Source organism: Phyllostomus hastatus, unplaced genomic scaffold, assembly GCF_019186645.2.
Source record: "Phyllostomus hastatus isolate PE091 unplaced genomic scaffold, TTU_PhHast_1.1 phas_contig_34, whole genome shotgun sequence".
NCBI classification, from domain to species: Eukaryota; Metazoa; Chordata; class Mammalia; order Chiroptera; family Phyllostomidae; genus Phyllostomus; species Phyllostomus hastatus.
This window is the reverse complement of record NW_025333857.1, coordinates 11,414,502-11,436,805: the sequence shown is the minus strand read 5'-3', so window position 1 is coordinate 11,436,805 and position 22,304 is coordinate 11,414,502. Positions and strand designations below refer to the sequence as shown.

The 22,304-nt window shown below is 37.0% G+C and overlaps 1 protein-coding gene across 2 annotated transcripts in view; it reads right to left on the bottom strand.

Moving 5' to 3' along the window:
* Positions 1-22,304, bottom strand: part of MLLT3 (MLLT3 super elongation complex subunit) — a 267,938-nt gene that overhangs the window by 11,189 nt on the left and 234,445 nt on the right. For both annotated transcript variants that reach the window (XM_045840142.1, XM_045840143.1), the window contains exons 6-10: positions 11,730-11,805; positions 9,768-9,897; positions 7,111-7,210; positions 1,462-1,533; positions 270-341 (exon numbers count right to left, since the gene is read on the bottom strand). In XM_045840142.1, coding sequence (XP_045696098.1) covers positions 270-341; positions 1,462-1,533; positions 7,111-7,210; positions 9,768-9,897; positions 11,730-11,805 — 450 coding nt within the window. The remainder of the gene's footprint in view (positions 1-269; positions 342-1,461; positions 1,534-7,110; positions 7,211-9,767; positions 9,898-11,729; positions 11,806-22,304) is intronic.

Sequence of the window (22,304 nt, the reverse complement as noted above, 5' to 3'; positions counted from 1 at the left end):
ACCCAACTGCAGGCCGAAAATACTGTTTTTGATCCACAGCTGGTTGATATGAAGGGCCGACTGTATAGTTGTTGAAAAATATCTGCATATGAGTACACCAGTGCAATTTAAACCCATGTTGCTCTAGGGTCAACTATACTTCTGCAGGTGGCATTGGCTGGGTTCTGGCAGTGTGGGGCTGGCGTGGTCTCCTGGTGCTATCACACTGCCCCAGGACAAACTAGGCCCTCAGGCTTTTGGAAAGGGTTGTGCTAAAAAGCATTTCTCACCTGCTGCAGAATGTGTCTTTCCCTCAAGGTCATTAACCTTCTGTGAAGCTCTACCAGTTCATCTAGGTACGCCTGAAAGAGAAGAGTATCCCCAAAGAGCAAGCATGTTAGGAAGCAGTCAAAAATACAGGACTAAATAAATAAGAACATATAAGCAGCAACTAGAGATCCCTCATTCTACCTCAACCAGGTTGTGTAGACTCTGTGCCCAAGGCCTTTGAAGATCAAGTCTGTCTTGGCCAACTACTACCTTCATCAAGCCAGCTTTTTTTAAAAGGAGCAATTCTTGCACTTATTTTCTCTCAACGAGATTCAAGTGAGCCTCACTACTCCCAGCAATGCCTCTAGAGAGAAGGGGAGCTCAATGATAAATTGTGAGGTATCGAAGTCTACTTTAATTTTTTTAAATTCATCTATCTTAGAATCCTTTTAGCTAAGAGAAAAAGTTTAAGTTTGAACATGGAAGTACCCATGCACATTACCATTTACTTCAGGGCAAATTCTTAAAATAAAAATTAAAAAGCCTTCCCTTTTATCAAACATATCTAACATTGCTAGTGAACAGCAAGTGAAAGAACAGAAGAATGTCTTACGAGAAATAGAGGTTACTATCCAAATTAGCATGTGGCTTGTTAAGAGCTCCCCTGAAAAGGCAGAGGTGGCCTCTCCTTCCATATGCTGAGACCCATGAGTCTTTGTTAGCATAGCTGCATGGGTATTCCTACCACTATTTGCAATGAAGGCGAATGAGAGGTCTGTGAAGCACTAGGCAGGCCTGCCCTGACCTTGCAAAGCACATCAGGACACTGCCCACACCAGGAGACTTACCCCTAACAGGTCTTGCTGCCCGATTTCAGGTGAATTATGCCCACTTGGGGAAAGCACAGTGCATTAGGGTCAGATGCCCTGCTCACTTACGTATGACATTTCTTCACCCTATAACTTCACCACAAGTCTCTTACCACCCGATTTAATGTCCCTGAAATTCCTGGGCAATGTAGGCACCAGGGCAAATGATAGCATAAGGCCAACTTTAATGCTGGAGAGATCAGAAGACTTGGAAAATAAACTACTCTCGGGCACTTCTGATGAAGACAATGAGAGGAGAACCAGCCAGGATGATCAAGAGAATCATAAAGAAACAGAGGGCACGTCAGTGCTGTAGCATCAGAGTAAAGGACTGGAAACCTACCTTGTCACATTCACCATTCTTTATTTGCTTATCTGATTTGCTTTGCTTTATTGGACTTTTCACTTCAAGAATCTAGGGATCCAAGAGAAAGAACACTGTCAAATTTGATTTCAAGCACTTCTCAGCTAGCCAGCCACCTAAACAAAGGCACTTATGGATGAAATGTCATATAATAACATTGTTTTCCAAATAGGTTTCTCCTCTATACATCTTCTTTTTTCTCTTCCAATCTTACTTTTCTTGGAAAATAAATTACTTATATCTAAAATGCTGACTCAGAGCAATAGAAAACTTTTTAAAAGTTGACAATATGAAAATAGATCTAAGCTTCCAAGGTTGCTGCTTCTTCGTGACAATACTCTCACACATACGGACAGCAGCTTAGTTATCCTGGATTATAGTTCCCTCAGGCAAGAATCTTCTCTGATTCATTCTGCTGTTTCAGCTACCAGTGCTCAGTACACTAGAGATGATAAAACAAAATTTCAAATGCCCATTTTAGTACCTGACTTTCAGACTCTAAAAATTACTCAAAGCTACTAACTTGATTCAGCTTTGGAAATAAAGATGGCCACCAGTGACACTGGTTGTTCCCAAATTGGGATCCTTCAAATCAAAAAGCCAGTACTGTCTTCTGTGTTTCCAGAAATGCTGTCTTTACCCATGATAAAATACCAGGTGACTTTCCTTTCATCTGAACTGATTACAGCTCAGGTTATGAGCAGTAGTTCTGCATACTACTCAGAAGCTTCCCTGGGGAGCTAGATTTCTAATTAATAAAAACAAAAAATATATTATTACTTAATAAATACAGCTGATTTAATAGAATCTGTAAAATAGAAGATTATGAGGAAAATATTTTTAAATAGCCCTTGCTTAAAATGACTGGAAACCACTGAATTTATTGAGTGCTTACAAATGTATATAAACATAAAAGTAAAGTAATTTATTTTTTTCATTATTACCTTATTATTGAGTTGTTATAATCTGAAACTTATATTAAGGTCAAAAATACCAAATAAAGCATATTTAAGAAGTCTCATATTCCTACTGCTCTTCTCTTTATCCATTCCTTGTTCTAACATACACACACACTTGCAAACACACAAACCACAGGCAAATCACAGTTCTGTTCCAAGGTCTACAATATTCCATATCACAAAGAAGACTTTAAAAATGAGTCCACTTTTAATTTGAAGTGTAATGAGCCCTGATTGTGCTAAGAAACCTAGGCTCAGGTCCTAACCACACCATTTAATATGGTGGGGCCTCAAAATAGGAGATGAAATGAGAGAGATTAACAAGATAATGTCCAGATACTTAGCTGTAGAATTTTATACTACTGAACATTTTACCTTTTGAGGATAGGGCCATGACATTCTATAAAAGACCAGATAGTTCTAGAAGGGTATATATGTTTCCTTTGACTTTAGAATGAATGGGTAAGATGTAAGCTTCTTTCTAAGTCTTACCTAATAATTACCTTTATTCATTTTTAACATTAAGATAAACCAGATGACCACTTTGACCAGGCTAACTTAAAATACAGTACTTTTGGCAATACAAGTTAAAGTTAATAGAAGCAAGGTAATCATTTTTTTCAAAACATGGTCCACTGTGAGCGAAACCAAACACTCCACTACATTCAGAATTTCCTTCTCTCTATTGTTGCTGGAAATGAGACCTCAAGGGAAAACTCCACACTCAGAGACCTAGGAGTAAGTAGGTCAGTAGATGGCACTCCTCGCCAACTCAGATATAGGGCTGGGCAAAGAGCAGAGACAATTGGCTGAGATTTCAGGCAAGAGAAACAGTGCCTGCCTGCTTGCCCTGTGCATCAGAAAACTGCATTTTCCCATGTCCCACCCTGCCTCCACCCCACCCCCACCTCCATCCCCAATTTACTGCACTTAAGGGGTCAAAGTGATTGAGAAAACTATATATTTGCAATGGAACTTTGCTAACTAAGCTTAGAGAGTTCTACCACATTTCCTTCAAAGCAAAAAATAGGACATTGTGAGGCACTTAAGTCCCACCCTACGCATTCCGTAAGTGCTACAGCACGGAAGGCCAAACTACATTGAAATCCTAGTTTCTTTCTTCTGAAGCTGCAGTGGCAGAAACAAAAGCTCCGGGTGTCAGTGATCCGCCTCAAGTTACTGAGTGGCTGCCCAGAGAGGGCTCAGTTAATCTTCCTCCTTTGATCTCTCCCTGCTCCAAAATAAACAGCTTTGTCAAAACCTCATTCTGAGAGAGCTGAGCCATGCAGTAGACAATTGTTTTATTTATGATCAGTTCTTATCTTTGAGGAAACGACTCCAGAATATAAAAGTACAGCACCTTGTCTTCCACGGGCTTATTTCAAACCAGTTTAACTGGATAGTCTTTAATTTCATTCAATATGCCTTGCAGGCTGATAGGTGATTTATGATTTTCTGAATATTAACTCAGGTCCGATGGATTACTTCCTTCCTTCAAGGCCCCTCTCTCCTGCTGCCCATCCATACCCTCAACCAAAAAGGATCTGAAATTTTGATTTCCTTCTACATAAGGAAGGTTTAAAATTAAAAAAAAATCTCTGGGTAAAACAGCACAGCATTAACTATTATTCCTTATTAAGTTGTATGTACTCAGGGAAACCGCCCCCAGGCCTGCAGCGATGCATCGTTCGCACACGTGGCAGTCTCTGTAAATAGCACCGTGATTAGCTGCACTTCTATCCTTAATCTGAGAAAACAGATTGAGAACTAAAATTTCAAGATTATTATTTGTCCATATCCTCCCCTTTGTGGGGGCTGACAACTCAATTATTCAGCAGATGGATTCTCCACTGATAGGTCTTTCATGTTAATGATCACTAGTTGCTCCTAACAATACTCAGGTTAATTACTTCCTTTGTTGACATGTGGCTGTCTTTCCATTCACTTTTTTTTTTCAACAGTTAGAAAATATTTGACTCAATTATCACTTTCCCTCTTCCCTAGTCCCTGGAAGATTTGAGAAAAGGTAAGGAAAACTCAGCTTTGCCTGGTAATTTACAGAAACTTGAGATATCATTATCAACTTGCCTACGTAACAGCGAAGGGGTATGGAAGAAGGAAACTCAGAGTCTTCCTATTTCAATTAAGTCTTTCCAGTGTGTTTTCACCTATTTTATATATGAAACTTCAGTTAACCACATACCCACATTCAAATATAAGGTTAAAAATATATTCCAGGGTGAAATTTATGGACTTGAGATTTTTAAGAATTTTTTTTACTATTTCATTCATCAGCATGAAGAACTAAGGAAGTTGAGTAAGGAAACTAGAAAGTTTTTAAGTCCTAAGAACACTGATTTAAAGGCATAGCATCACACGTGACCCAAAGCAGGTGATTTGAGAGGCTGAGAAAACAATACTATACCAAGGTTTAAAAACCTTTTCCTGCTCTCAGTTCCAAGACATAGCTCCAAGGGAAGCACTCCTGTGGTACATGGATTTGTTAACCTTGACTAGCTAAAAGTGAAAGCATATGGGCTTTCTTATTATGCTTATAGGTGCATGGAGAAAGTGACATATAATTGAGTATTCCTGACAGATTGATGATTCACATGTGTGAAGCTACATTTGTTGAATAAACATATGCCAAGGAACCAGTGGTATGCTATTTCATAGGATAAAGTAATTTTTACCCTCCCCAGATAAATGATTGTATTCATTTTTGTTCTTGTTTTGGTAGGCAGGTTAAAAAAAAAAACAACCAGAGGAAGTCTGACAATGAATTCAGACCTTTCCTGAAGCCAGGCTCAGCTCAAGATTGCCCATCCAGGCAGTCTGCGGGGGCAGCTATTAGAAGAGAGGGGCTTGTAGGAGCTGCATTGACTTAGCAAGCACAGTCGTAAGCCTGACTGGGAAAGGTGCTGAAGGAGCCTCGTGAGGGGCAGGAAAACACAGCCTAATGCCCTTCACTCCTGGCACCATTGCCGCTGCCTGTAAAACAGCCTAATTCTACTACACCACACACTGGAAGCCAAATAAGTTTAAACTGCATATAAAAATATAGCCATGGTCCAAATTCTACTCTTTTGCCAGTTCACACTGAAGTACAAATTTACAAAAGAATTTTAAGTTATCCAGTTAGCCAGCTCAGGGCTCTTCTCTACGGGTGGGTGATGATGGTTATGCCCTGAGCTTTCACTCTCCTCTGAAGTGCTTCACTTGTGGAGCTGGACAGACATGCCAGCGGTGAAAGCTGGCTGGGCCCTGGGCATGGCTGGCACTGGAGATGGGGAAATGTGTGAACTACAGGGAGATAGAGTAAAGAATAAGAATGCACTTGAACAGCCAATCTGTAACAGATGATGAGGTTGGACTGGCACTCATATGCAGGATGCAAAGAAACAGCAGTGGAACTGTAATTGTTGAGGTGTAGAACACTGATATTATTCCTACTTAACAATAAAGACTCTAAGATGTAGATAAACACTATAAATGAAGAAGTTTAAGTTTTAGGAGATCTCTGCTTATGCTTTATACAAAATTTAAGAAGAAAAAGTCTCCAGCTAGAAAAATCACATTTTCCTAGTAAAACAAAGATCACAAATTCAAGGGCAAGTCCATTTAAAATTGTAGGACACCTGTGAAATAGAATAATTTTAGAAAAACACAGTTCTTTATTTTCAAATTAATAATATTCAAATGGTAACTTGAATTAAGCAATTATTGTAGAGGTCACCAAGAATCTGTCTAAACAAAGAGACAAGAATAAGCTTCAGTAATGAGTAACCACTCAATGCATAATGAGGCCTTTACAATATTCATGATATTTGAAAATAGTTTATTTTAGTAACTATTTAAAATGTCCCAATCTTAATCATTTGTTAACAAAAGCTCTTCATCATAGCTTTCAAAAGCTTTCCAAGTTCCGCCTAGACCTTATCTAAACTACTACATTCTGAGTTGACTATCAAATTAATAAGTTTTCCTTTAGCTTGACTGTAACAACAATGATAATGACCACTATTTACTCTGAATTTTATTAACAATTCCCTACATTCCCAAGTGGTGATCCTCTTTTCCTGAATAAGCACACAGAAGCAGAGCACCTATGGTAATAACCTTCTGCCATCAACTGAATGCCAGGTAGGTGTGGGCACTGACTCATGCTCCCCACCTGTATTATTTATCATCTTCCTAAGTACCAGCAAGGCAGGTATTAACATCTCCACGTACAGATGAGGAAACTGAGGATCAGAAGTTAAAGTTCTGATTCAGAAGTTTAATTTCCGAGAAGTAAATAAATGACTGTCTATTAGTAAAAGCAAATAAACAGGCTTTATACTAGCCTAAAAGGTCTTGTTTTGTTTTTTCTTTAATTCATTAAGTCACCCACTTACTGCCAAGGGGAAAAATAGAAATCATGAGTAAATGGGCAACACTTTTTGTCACCATCCCTTCTTGCATCCATTTAATTAACCCATCATTAAAACACACTTTTCATGACAACAGAACTCTACTTATCTCTAACTGTATGTTTATTTGTTAGGTTGTATATTCCCATTTATTTGAGATAAAGTTTCAAGTAAAGGAGTAAAAAGTTTTGTGTGCTTTGTAAAATGATCACATGTAGCTTTGCAATACCTTGAACAGTGCAAACACAGTGATTTACCTGGTTGTTGTTGGTTTTTAATAAAGGTGGCGGGGGTTCGTGATGTAGGGGTGAAGAAGCAGAACTGCTTTCACTATCGCTGCCATCACTTAAGCTAACTCTGAAAAGAAACAGAAGTCATTTGCATCATTACAGATAATTCTAACTACTATGGAAACAGGAGCAGATAGTGAAGTATCTAAATACTCTAAGCATTGAAAACTTGCTTTAATTTATACAACCATTAACACATCTTGACACTTTGTACCTAGAACTGTGTTGTGTTACCTACTATTTCTCATTTAATGATCTCTATTTCACAGGTGAGGAAACTGAGACTAGAAGAGACTAAGTCACTCACCTAGGGTCACAGAAGTAAAAGTGGCTCTTCTAGGATTTAAACCCAAGCAATGTACCCAATGCTGGTGCTCAGCCACTGAATTCAGTGGCCTCATTTAGTCATTTATCTCCCTGCTCCAGTTCCTCCCACACACTGTATCATCAAGCGTGTCACCCAAGCTTGCAGAAGGTCAAATAAATTAGTTTGTAAGTTACTACCTTTTTTTCCCTTTCCACCTGCCTCTTTGGTACAGGTGAAAATTTTACAAAAATGACTAAAATACAGGCTTCAAGAGTGGGAGCAATTGCTAAGAAGAATGTGGACAACAGCCCTGCACGACTGACAGCTCAGGGATGTCTAGGGATGGGATGAGTGAAGCTCATCATGCTAGATTCACTGCCAACCATTTCTACTGTGCAAGAAACGATTTGCAGCTGTCCCTAGGTCTGGACACTTATATGATTCATTGAGAACATATTACAGAATTTAGAAAAATACAGCAATATCTTTCAACAATTAAAGACAATAAAAATATCACCCTCTCCTTTATTTCTTTCTTTTCAGAACAAAATGAAATTTTCTCCTGGCCAAAGTAGGAGATATTTCTTTATTCTACTCTGCTGAGTGTATGTCCTCCTTTAGAAATGTCCTTCAGTGTTTGCTCCTTATCTTTGGTTATGTACTAACCTGATATAATATTCTTCTCAGAAAGGAAAATGCTTTAGAAATCCAGATAGTTTTTCTCTCGCTCTGAATAGGCAATCACATTCTAGCTCTATATTATATTCAGATAGACAGGATACAAGACAGAAAATGAAGGATACACTGGGACATCCTTCTAGCAAAAACTGATGGAACTTGTTTTTCTTAACTAAATTACATTAATGAAGTATTCAGTTGAAGCGCTGCTTTAAAATGCTTCTTGACTGAAGTGGAAGGCTGAGTATTTAAACTGATTAAACAGTCGAGACTTCACAAGTGCACTGAAGATCAAATGTTACACTGGCATTCGTGCGCTAACAGCCCACGTCGGGCGGGGAAGGAAGAGCATCTCCGGCGATGTGTACCACATCAGACAAGTCACAAATGTGTACTGTCTGACCCACACTCACTCAGGGGGTGGGACAGTAGGCGGGTGGGCAACAGCTAATCAGAATACCTAGATCTTCTATATAACAACAACTTGGGTAGTTGTCTAAACAGGCCATTCATTTTTCATCAGCTAAAACTGAGAGCAGGCAGTGGTGAGGATTTTGGTTGTTATAAATACACTCCTCCCCTCCAAGTTTCAGTCCACTCTAAGGTCTTTTGCTTTATAAGTTTCCTTCTTGTCAGATTAAAGACTTCTAAAAGGAAATGTTATAAGGCCACAGCCATGAGGTTCCTTGTTTACTCCTATTTAAAACAAATGGAGACAGGTGAGTTTGGGAGGCAAGGTGGAGGAAGAGGTGTGGAGTACAGCCATAAGAAGAAATTGAGAGTGCTGATAGGACACAGACTTTAAGGAGCCTCTTCCAAAAGGATGCTAAGAAGTTACCAATGAGGAAACATGGCCTGTCCAGTTTGGGTTCAGATCACACCCTTTTAGGAATTTTAGGGCCTTCTGAATCGTATTGAATAATTGGAAAAGATTTAATGCATTCTATTATAAATGTAATTGGATTTTAAGTTCAAGTAGATTCATATTTTTTTCTACTCAAAACACATTAAAGTAAGCATGCCTATTTGTTTTCCTCATGATACAGAAATAAAATCCTCAACGCAATTTCAAGCTGACTATTAATTATAAGTGACATGAATTACCATCTTATAATGTGGAATTACACCTCACAGCATTAAAGCTACTTAAGGAAACTAATTGTCAGTGCACTTAAAAGGAATTTATTTTCTGGAAAACACACAGGTGATCCTAGCTTTAATTAGGTCACACACATAATTCACTGAAGCCAATTATGTATTTCTAGCTACAAACAGCAAACATTTCCTCAAATTCTAAGACTACCCACAGCAATGGATTCATACAAACTCTTCAAATGAAAACAGAGTCTATTTCAGCAATCAGGCCTGTCACCTTGGCAGACACTTTTAAGAACATGGACTTCTCATAACATTTTTTCCTATGATTTTTTTTTAAACTCTCCTTTCTGATAAAAAGGATAAACATAGTTCTCTGTAGAGGCGTGCAAGCATGCCAAGGTACCCCAACTTAAAACCAACGTGACCATTTACTCCCACTGTTTCAGTGTTTCACACCCTGTCTGTGGTAGTGCTAGCAGGCCTAGTGAAAAGACATGATTCTATCACAGGGAACCCTTTTCCTTCCAAGACACTCACTCACCTGCGACTTCGGCTACCTCCTCTATTTACAGGTCTCTCCATTTCGGAGTCATTGTCATTATCCTCTGCCTCATCTGATTCTTCCTCATTGTCATCGGAATGCAGATCTTTCATTATGGACCTTAACGGACCTGAGTAATGACAGTGAACCACAGGCAATCAAACACATAACTTCAAACACACTTAGCTATATTAGACACGGGGAAACGTGCACTACTAGTGCTGCACACTGGTTAAAAATAACCATCATCATATATATTTATACAATTTACAGGACAAATTTGATAGTTCCTGGAATGAAACCTCTAATAAAACATTACTGTTTTCATATTAGATGCCCCGAAATGTTTACTAGAAAAACCATTTTCTAGGAAATTTTTCTATGTATCTTTCTTCCCTAAAATAAAAAATTACCCCTAAAAAGAAACAGAAAGATCTGTTAGTAAATTGGATGTTTTGTCAGGTTAATCCATGTATTGAAAAGTTGAGACTAATAAATCACCATGGTTGTAACTTGTTCTTGGCAATGCAGCCTTTGTGTGGTAGTTTTTGATCTATTAAGGTTTAGCTGTTCCTTTTATTTCAAGGTCAATTTCAGGTCAAGCAAGCATTTCAGTCAAGTTCAGATTATAAAGTATTTCAATTCCAGGGTATAATGTTCTATCTCTGATCTTCATATTGATCTTGGACACAACATCTAGTTATAACAGTTTTATGCAGCCAATTTTTAATTTAACTTTTAAAGAAATTCCTGGCAAAATACCAGCATATATTTACATAAATAAGACCATATAATAAATCAGGTGCCCAGAAAATTCAAGAGAGTATCCAGTATTAGATGGAAGAAAACAATCACGTCATAACTAATTTTATTCCAGAACAGGACAAAACTGGAAAAAAAAAAAGAAACCCACAGAAAAACTCATTAGTGTGGCTTATTTTTACGTTACTACCCTAAATGTAATGAAGACAAGATAGATCATTTAAATCTTAACTGAAGAGATTGTAAAAACAATCAAGAAAGTGTGAGAGGCACTTTCATTCTGGAATAGGCAAGTCCTAAAGTGTAATCTAGAAGGAATATCTGCACTATCACTGAGTTCTAAAATAAGTGCTTACTCTGCAATCTCACATTCTTCAAAGCCCAGATTTCTCTGCTTCTGTCATGGGCTGATACTTTTGGGAGTCAGTGCAGCAAGAAATCCTGATAGCCCCAATTATCAGTGTATTTTATTTTCTTCCTGGAAGTTCAGCCTTAGCCGAAACACACACAACAATTTAATCCTTTCCAAAACATACGTAGCCATAAGGAATTCAGTGTTGTCAATGAAAAAGTTAATGTGCAACATAATGCTCAAAACCAAATTATTCCTTGATATTACTTTACTTTTCATGTTTGAATTTTTAAAAAAGGACCCCATGTTTGAAGATTTTTCCACACACAAAAGTGGAAAATATGCTTAGTTAATGTTCTGATTTAAATCTTTTAAATTTTTCTTAAAATTTAAATTTCTGAGTTTGCATAGCAAAAATATATATAAATATATACTTTGCAGATGACAAATTAATTCTTGCCAAAGAAAAAGGCTTCTTAATCTGTAGCAAAATAAATAAAATGAAACATATTCAGGAGGGAGAGTAAAAACCTCTTTTCCTATGTCAGCCTCTCAAGTCTAGCTTTGGCTATTGTATTTCCTTTGGGAACTCCCTGGAATAGGCTGTGTCTATAATCCTTTTGTAAAATGGGACTCTGATGGCAGGGACTGGAAAAAGGGGGATTTCTAGAGGCTGGCCTCATACATCAGAACAATACTCAAGTGCATTCCTAGGGGAAATAAATACAACTACATAAAAGCCAAGTTATCATTCAAATAATAAAAAAGTAGAAAATAGGCCATAAATCAACTCATTAAGATGTTTTATGAGAAAAATGTCTCCTAGTTTGCCTGGGAGATGTTGATACCTTGTTGCCTCGTCTGAGATGGTGTGAAGCTGGAGCTGGAGCTGGAGCTGGAGCTGGCAGGACTGGGTTGTTCAGACTTTAAAGAAGAGAAAGGCATCATTAGTATATTTATGGGACACTACACATCTAGAATTAAAAGTAATACTGTTGCTCAAGAATATTTTGCTCTGCAAAAATAACTTGACAATGTGCAAGAAAAATGACAACACACTGGATTATGTCAAATACACTAACAGTGGAGAGTCAGGGTGTTCTTTTCATTTTGTCTACCATATTTTTACTAGATGCAGAAACAAGAATATAAACTCAAGGATAAAAAGATAAATACCTGAGTGTTACATGAAGAAAGAACCTGGCTTTGATTTCACTCCTATGTTTACTGCTGTCCAGATCTCTTTCTAAAAGATACCTTGATCACCCTTTCTGCAATGTTTGATTGACTCAGCTGGTTAGAACATAGTGGTAATGAGGCCAAGGTCATTAGTTCAATCACATTATGAGCCAGTTAATTTCACTCCAGTCCAAGGCCATGACCCAACCCTAACCCCATTCATCCACAGTTCACAAACAGAGGCCAATGTTCACAAGCCCAGCCAAGGCCCACAAATGAGTTAGGGGGAAAATGTTGCCACTCCTTTAAAACAAAACAAAGCAAAACAAAAAAAACCCTTTAATTCCACACACCTTATTAATGCAAGGAAAGTGCATCATACACGCACCCAATTCCCTCACTCGCAGTGAATTCTCCTTATTCTTTAATTTCCAGAACAAGTGCCACATCCTCCTTGACCCATGCAACTAACCCACAGTTTTCTTCCTTCTCCAACCCCACTGAAAATATGAATCATCTCTGTGCTTATCACACGTGCTGCAGTATTATGCTACTTCTGATGTGTGTCATTTCTCTCCAGTAGACTCCCAGCACTGGAAAAATTAGGGTTTGGGAATCTGTCCTGTGCTTCGTTAGCCCCTCGTATTTAGCATAATATGTAACATGCAGAAGGCACTCTGTATCTGTGACTGAAGGCAGCATATTAGGCCCTCTGTTCCACCGTCTGCTAGTTTTTGAGACTTTATAGTAGGTAAAGATGGGAAGAGCAAATACATGTTCAGAATTATGCAAAGAAATTGATCATACTATCAACCATTTTAAATTTATGTATTTAAGTCCAAATTTATTTTAAAATAACTGAAGGTTCATAAATTTGGTTTTAAGTGTGGGCTATTTCTATCCAATGTCTAATATGCTCATAGTCTCAACTACATACTCATGTTATTTAAGAAATATTTGAGGCCCTGACCAGTGTGGCTCAGTTGGTTGGGCATTATCCCCCAAAGCAAAAGGTCACCAGTTTGATTCCCAGTCAGGGCAAATGCCTGGTCAGTGCACCTGTGAGAGGTAACCAATCAATGTTTCCTCTCCCACATCAATGTTTTTCTCCTTCCCTTCCCCTCTCTAAGAAGGAAGGAAGGAAGGAAGGAAGGAAGGAAGGAAGGAAGGAAGGAAGGAAGGAAGGAAGGAGGGAAGGAGGGAAGGAGGGAAGGAGGGAAGGAGGGAAGGGAGGGAGGAAGGGAGGGAGGGAGGGAGGAAAGATTTGAGACCTCTTGTACAGGATACTGTACATCTTCTCCTTTCTACTTTGCTCAATAGGTGATCAAGTTTATCAGGGCCACATGGAAGACAAATGAAGTTTACAATCAGAAGCCACTAAATGAAGATGAAAATCTCAGTTCTGTTTATAGTACAGTTTTTCACCACTGATTTTTTCCTCTATCCTCCTAGCACTGAACCCCCACCTCCTTTTCTCCAAACAACCCCAACCTCCACAGACTGAGACACAAGGAAGCACTTTCAGGCATTCCAAATGCACACTTCACATCCTCAGGCTGGATGGGAAAACAGGTGTCAGCAATCTACCACTCATTCTGCAGGAAAAGAGCCAGACAGGATCTCTAATGAGCAGCAGGCGGCCCACCAACCCTTCATCACTGTGAGATTTATTTGATATTTGCAGTACAATGTCCTACACACTGCTGTTTGTGGTCCACAAAGAAGAGCTGGTTTACAAGTACAGGCGCCTGTGTGAGGTACTCTTCATTTCTATTGAGTGGCTCTTCCACAGTGAAGCATAACAGTGAGTTATGCAACTGAAAGGGTGTTCAGTTAGCATTTATGTGCAATGCCCAGCTGCAAAACATTTCTCCCATGGTCTGCACAGTACTCCTTTTCCTCTCCAAGTTGCTCTTTTCAGCCATGAAAAGTGTCTGCAAATGGTATTATTTTGATAGTTCTGGAAACCATCTGGGAGCAAGAAAGAGGTTTCCTTAGAGTGAGTGGAGAGACCTCTAATTCCCAATCCTGCTTGACCAGTACACATTGCACTGGACTTAAAGGAACCATTCTGCCAGAGCTGTTTGTTAGGAGTGACATTAATTAGGATAGCAAGAGAGGATGGTGGCCATCTCTCCAACCACTCCACACTAAAGTCGAACCATCTGTCGCAAGCATCATGTCAATGCCAAAACCAAACCTGCAGAGAGACTTCTTTTAGCTTCTTAGCCATCCACAAGGTTAATAATTTCACAGTTGCTAACCATTAGAAAACTGACAGAGTAAGAAACATAATACGACAGGAGAAAAAGGCATTTTACTGAACATTTATCATTAACACTCTGCCTCATCCACAAAGCATTTGAGGAGGTTTACAATAGAACACACATTAAACAATGAGACTATTAAAGTAGAAAGCTTAATGCAACAGAAGTGGATAAAGATAAAATGTTGAAAGGTGAGTAGCAAATGTCCTGGAACCTGTTTGCCACTGGGATATGGACTTGTGAAATTTTGGAGCTGAGGAGGCCTTTGATGGAAGTGATTCTCATTTTCATGGGCATTGGAATCAGCTTGGAAGACTTGTTACAAAGATGGCTGAGCCCCATCCCAGAATTTCTGATTTAAAAGTCTGGGGTAGGGATGAGGGCCTGGGGTTTTCACAAGTTCCCAGGTGATGCTGATGCTGCTGATCTGCAGGCCAACCAAACTTTAGAGAATGCTGATCAAGGACCCAGACAGTGACAGTCAGGGATAGGTGTCATAATCAGCTGGAGGGATTCTATATATGAAGAGATTCTGATTCAATAGGTTTGGTGTGGGAGTCCAGACATACTTCTATTTTAAAAGCTCAACAAATGATATTAATGGAAATTCCAGGTTGAAGAGCACCAATACTAGGTCAATCACTTTTTTTTTCTAAATGCAGAAAAAATGTTTTTGAATAAATCTTAAATTTAAGATGGCATAAGAGGGAAAAGAGCATCATGAGAAAAATTGGAAACATTGATTTATGCAGAGATAGCATTTCTGCATATTTCAAAGCATTTTGCAAGAAAGCACCCTGACAGAACATGGCTGCACTCAATAAAAACATTTACAAAATATGTACAGTGTGTCATGGTGAATAGATTTCAAACTAACCTAAGAGACTGGGCTAAAATTCAACTAATGTTAACTGCTCAAAAAGCCATTCTGTTACTAGATGAGGTTGACACAGTCTTACATTTGATCAGTTCAACAAAACAGAGCTCTAGTTCACTTTAAGTGAAGTCTGTATTTTATTTTGTAAAAAATCAGATTTACCCTCCCAAAACACAAAATCATGGATGATTATATAAGCTAGGAAAAGTTACTTGCTTTAAAAAGTATTCACATAAACAGGGCTAGATTAAGATCTTTATAGGCCCCAAGATTAAGAAGATTATGGTACCTTCTTTTCCTTCCATGTATATGTGCCAAAACCTAAGTGTAGGGAATTTCAATGATGTTCTAATTTTTCCCCTTACTAATTTGATACTTGCTTTTGAAATATCAAAATTCTCACCACTAAAGAAGTTTTGTATCTTCTTATTGATGCCATAAAGCACACCCTTAGCTGATCTACTGAGTAATCAAACACTAGACATGAAGTTTCTTTAAATGGTGTGCTCCAGTGACAAAAATATAGGTTTAAGAATCTCAAATTTTATTGCTTCCTAGTAAGTTTTTGGGAAGATTGCTTAAGCATCAGTTTCCTCACAGAGTGAGAGCACTGAACCTCATATAGAAGTATTAAATTCATACAATAAAGTAAAAATCTGAGCCCACTGCTGTTATAATAGCTAATCAACATTTGCTTGCTACCATTATTTATAACAGATCAAACTCCTCTGTGGCCTAAAACAAGATATATCTTTACTACTAAAACAATGGGCCTATCAAGATTTGCAATGAAATTTTCAACATTAAGTGGCTATGCAAAATCATTTCATAATGGATTTTCTATGGAGGATTACTTTTGTCCAAGACAAGTAAGAAAAACCACATGTTTACAACTCCTAGAAGTTAAGTGCTTCAAATGAGGACACCTGTCAAGGTAGGTCACAAGAGAAGGCTTGTAGAATCTGGCACTGGTCTTACATTGGCAGCAGACTTCCTTCTTAGGTTATCAGAAGACAGAAGTTGTTTCATCTTTTCCAATAAGCAACTATATTTATGAACAGAATTTCAACTTGATCTTTAAAACAATCAAAATGAAAAGGGGTGAGAATAATTTATACTTTTTGTCAGGGGAAGAGAAGAATACAGTACAAGTTAATCAACATATTGCTCCATTTATTTTTCATAAAACTTATACCTTGTTTAGAAAAAAATAAATGTGCAATAAAGATGATCTTTTCTTTGCATAATATCCAGAGACTGTGTCAAGGATGTATACTAGTCAAAGAAGAAAACACAAATATAAGACACTTAATCTACTTTTCTCTTCAGTTTTCATGAGTGACTGAAGTACTAGGTTGTGATCAGTTTAGTCTTTCCTTCATGAAAAACTATAATTATCTAACACTTTTTTTTTGCCTAGCATTAAAAAATCACTTTAGAGACAGGTATTAAACTTATCGCTGCAATCATTTCACAATTTATACATGTATGAAGTCACTATTATAACCTTAAATTAATATGTCAATAATATCTCAATAAAAAATGAAAAAAGACTACTTCATTTAGTTTTTCTTCTATAAAATACTTAAGATAATTGACAGCTGGGGGAGGTTAGGGGGTGGAGGGATTGAGAAAAAAGGAAAAAAGACTCATGGACATGGATACCAGTGTGGTTGGTGATTGCAGCAGGGAAGGAGGTATAAGAGGACTAAATGGGAATGGAAAAAGTACAATAAAAATTTAAAAACACACATTTAATTATAAAGCAAAATAACATATACCACCTATTCTAAACAATTGTGGAAAATGTTCTTTATATAAATGCACTCTACCTACTGATTCCCATTTATAGGCAACATATTGTGAGAACTACGTCAATAAAAGGTTAAGGTGAAAGTTAAGCAAAGAAATAAGTATTAAAATGTTACAAAATAAACTTAGGGTGAGTTAATCTGAAAAGATCAATGCAGGACTGAATTGTCAAATGCTAGAAACAAAAGAACTTTTATTTTCATTTGGTTTTACATTAATAATTGCTCCAAAATAAGCATGCTAAAAGTACAAAACTTTATATACAAAGGTATATGAAAAAGGGTTGAAGAAACATCTGTCAGTAACTCTAACCTCTTAATGTGTCTTTGTGTAGTTCTACCATATTTTTTATTTAATTTGCCCTATGGGAAAGAAAACTGTTATGGACTGAATTGTGTCCTTCCAAAATTCAGATGGTGAAGTCCTAACCTCCATGTGATGGTATTTAGTGAATGGGCCTTTGGGAGGTATTTATTGTATTTTGCCATGTATAATGTGCATTTTTCTGCCCAAATTTTTGAGGGAAAATAAGGATGCACATTATACATGGGTAGTACTGATTCCATATCTATATAAATGTTTTTAACTTTTATCTATGCTTATGCATTAGAAGTATAACTCTAGAAAGCAATAACAATATCTATATGCAAAAATAGTACCCTGGAATATGATAATCAGTTTTGTTTTTAAATATAAATAAAAATGAATTAAAAAATTAAAAGATTTTTTTCCTGAAAGTTTGGGCCAAAAACTGGGAGCACATTATACACAGCAAAACACAGTAGGTTCAGATGAGGTCACAAGGGTGGGTTAGGGCCCTTATTTAGAAGAGACACCAGACAATTCCTTCTCTTGCCAGCTGAAAACCAAAAAAACCCCACAACAAAACAAACAAGCAAACAAAAAAGTATCCTCACAGGTAAACCAAATTAACCAGCACCTTGATCTTAAGACTTCCCAGCCTTCTGAAATGTAAGAAAGAAATTCCTGTGGCTTAAGCTAAGTAAAAGAGAGGGACACATTTTTTCTCCCCCCTTTATTCATCATGAAACTGAAGCACAGTAAGAGTAAGTAATCAGTGGGTGATATTTAGATGGATTACAATGAAGTTTTCTAACTTCTAACCCAGTGCTCTTTCTACCACACCTATTAACTTTGAAAAAGTGCAATTAATTTATAGCAGTTCTGAACACACTAACAGTCATATTTATAACCCTAGCATCAGGGAACAAAGTTTTCTGTGTCACTGTGAAAGATGCACTGAACATCCCATCATCCATAGGGACAGCCATGTGATGGGCACCCAAAGTAAACCGGTAGAATAACAAAATACTTCATCCTTGGGTCTGAATGTGTCTATATCAATTGCTTTTAACATTTGTCCAGTTGATACTACAATGATCCTGGCTTCTCACCTCACCAGTTTGATAACTTTGTTTTAAAAAGAAAGTTTCTCCACTGTCCTGTCCTAATCCTCTTGTCATCGGCACTGATGAAGAGGACTGATAAGCCCATCAGGCAATGCAGTGAAATCATTTATTTTATTTTCCTTCAAAGGTGATCTACTTTCTTTTCCCAATTCCTCTATATAGTCCCCCTAACCTCCAGGAACAAATGATAGATTTAATGCTTTAGATAACCTAACAACACCTCTTTCTTTGAAAACAAGGTGAACTTGGGGAAAAGACACTGGAATAGGAAGTTGAAATCTTTATTGCTAGTCAGTTACTTAAGTCTGTGACCACAGGGAAGATACTGCACTTCTCTTTGGCAAACCCTCTCCATTTGTAAGTATTATGACAACTTGGATGAACTTGATGTTAAATTAGAATTATATTTAGCCTCTTGAGTCCTTACATAATCAAAAGCTATTTTTATGCCTGTAATTTTCTGGTAACAGAGCAAGATCCTAAGAAGTACTCTTCCATTCTGTTAGCAAAACATGTCTTTATTTCTGCTATATTTTCAACTTACAGACAAAATCATCCTTGATGCTAAGATATCTGGCTTTATATTGAGCTGCCTCTGCTTTTACAAATTCGTTTGCTTTCTTTGTCATTATTGTTATCTTCCCTATTATTATGAAATGCTGTCATCATTTGTACCTATCACTCTCTGTCTGAGAACACAAAACCCCATTAGGAAACAAAATGGCCTTGGGGAACAAGGGTCTATAAATCTTTCCCTAAGACTTTCTTCCACACTTAGGGATGGCTATAATTTTCTTTTAGCTTCCTCTCTTTTAACAGAAGAGCCGAAGTCTTTTATCTCTCATCACCAGTTGTACTTTGAAGGCTGCTACTGACTATTGTGGCCAGAACATGTGATCTTTCAAAATATCCAGTGGTTAAAAAAAATCCAGTTGTTGCAAGATGGTGTATGTGCCAGATGTGTTTTAAAAATCACTCCCTTGTTTAGAGCTTTAGGAATGAAAAGTCGTTTGGAAACAGACCATTTATGGTTGCACCACCTATAAGCATGTCACTATTCCTGAAGACTGTGTGCAGAAATGTTGAGTTTCACACTGGCCACTAATGTGTGTTTTGACGGTAGTGGGTAGAGAAAGAAAAAAAAGTTACAAGTGAAAGTGTTTCAAGCTACAATGCTTCATGAAAAAGAAATTGGAAGGAAAAACGTTTCCTGATGAAACTACCCCATAATTAACTGTTGTTGAAACAGTTCAGTGAACATCAAAACACTATTGCTCATCAGTTAACAATAGGATCCTGAAACTCTTGTCAGAACAACTGTTCAGTAACTCATGAAATAACCCACCTGTGCAGAGTACAAAAACTTGAAAAAATGGAAAACTATTACTGTATTTTCTCTCTGTATAAGGACAACATTGAATTGTACAAAGTCCTAAAAAGTACATTTTATATGGTTGTATGCACAGTTTTGGATTAGAAAATTTTAAATATTAAATTAAATAGAATGAATTCAGGGTATCATAAAGGTGGCAATTAATTGAAATGAACTAAAACACAGATACAACTGCAGGGATCATCATCTTGACAAGATATTTAGCTGCATTTCCTTATTAACTTTAGATCTTTTTAAAAAATGGCTTATGTTAAAATGGTGATAGAGCATTTGACTGACATCAATAGAATCTTTATAGGCTTACACAAATGTCAAGCAGTTTTATTAATTTCATTATTTATTTATTTTTATCCTCACCCAAGGGCATTTTCTTCATTGCTTTTTAGAGAGAGAGGAAAGGAAGGAGAAATATTGATGCAAGAGAGAAGCATGGGTTGGTTGCCTCCCATACGCCTGGACCAAGGATCGAACGTGCAACCTGGGTATGTGCCCTGATGAGGAATCAAGCCCCAGACCTTTCAGCCAGGGAATGACACTCTAACCAACAGAGCCACACCATCCAGGGCCAGTTTTATTGATTGTAAACTTTCAACGATCTTAGAGAATTTTCCCATTACTGTACATGTGAAGCTTAGATTTACTGTTATAGCAGCATCATCAAAAAACTCATTTTTGTATTTGCTAAGACCTTATTTACTTCCATGGTACTTTGACTTTCAAAACTACTGGGAAAAAAGTGTTGATTTAAAACTGTACAATCATCACCAGGTCAAAAACACAACATTTCTCATTATCAGTCTATACAGTAAAGTCTGTCAATAGTGGCAAGGATTATTTCTTTACAAGCCTTCTGTCTTCCTAATTAAAATAATAGTACATGTTCCACATAACATACTTGAACCCTTTCTTCTAGATCAGGCCACTCCGAAGTTCCTTGGGCGTTGGTACACACCAGTGATTTTCAACCTTCTGCATCCCATGGAATGAACAAATTAATTACTAAAATTCTGTGGCACACCAAAACATGTATTTTTTGTTGATATGACCCCAAAACAGGTATAATTTTGATGCAGTCACACTGGACATCTGTTGTTGTGTTAGTGGTTGTCATTTTTTTTTATTTGACAATCTAAGGAAAAAGAGGTCAGTGCTCCTAAATAAATAGTTGGGTACTGCATATTTTAAAAATTACTGTGGCACACCAGTTGAAAATCTTGGTATACAAATAGATATATATAAGATAATCCATAGGAGTAAAAGAAAATAACAGAATGTCTATTCATATTTATTTTGTCTTTTCCTTTTAAATTTTCAAATTTTTATATGTTCTTTCTTGTTCATAATATGTTAGTATGACTATTACTCCCATTTGGAAATATACATATATTGGGGGTACATGTTTCCTAAGAGAAAGGAGTTTATGAGTTTTAATACCAACTCTATAGACAATTATCAGTTTTAATTCTATAATTTACCTGCTCAAACCTTAATTATATCACATAGATTTCAAATTCTGGAGTGATATGGCCTAAATATACAAGGCAGTATTATTATCATTTACTCAAAGGCTATCCTGATTTTTGTGTTTTTATAATATTTTATGCTCAAAATTGACTTAGATGTTAAATTTTTAATTTTTAAGTTAAATAGAAATACCACAATAAAGTTTCTTATTAAATAAGAGATAACATAAATGTATTTAAAATATTTCTCAAGTGTGTATACATGTTAAAACAAAAAAATACAAAATACTTTATATGACCTGCCCCTCTCCCAGAAATTTGAAATTGTCTTCACTGTGACTCTCTTTGAGAGTTTGCTGAAATTACACAGTATTAAGTGAAACTGAAATTTTTATAAATAGCTTAACATCTAAATATGCTATACTTATATTCATTTCTATTTAAAATGTCAAGTACTAACCAAAAATTTTAAGCCCCTTTATTTTAATGAAAACAAGCTGAAATAGCAAAACCACAGCACATTTAGAAACTGTTCTCATGTAAAAACATTAGGAGGTAGTTTTTTTTGTTTTGCTCTCAATGTACCCTTTTAAAAATGTGGTATTTATAATCAACACATTCCCTATTAGTAATATTAGATTCTTGTCAAGAATAGGAGGAAAGCTACTGCTTAGAGTGCTCTGAAGAAACCTACATTTCCATGCACACATCTTATATAAGCCTAACAGTTGCTTTTCTTCATAAATCAATCTATTGTTGTACTTCATAATGAGAAGGCAGATTTACTGCCTTTTACCGCCTTTTCTCACCATCAGAAAGATGCCTATTTGGGTAATATAACGTTTCTCTTCTTCAAGGGTGTTTGGGATTAGGGAGGCAGGGGCAAGAACCTTTAACATCTGCTCCCTTCAAGTGAATGACACCTCCAGTTCTCACAGCCGGGATGCTGAAAAGCAAAAACTCATAAGTTGATAAAATTCTCTAACTTGAAGAAGCATAATA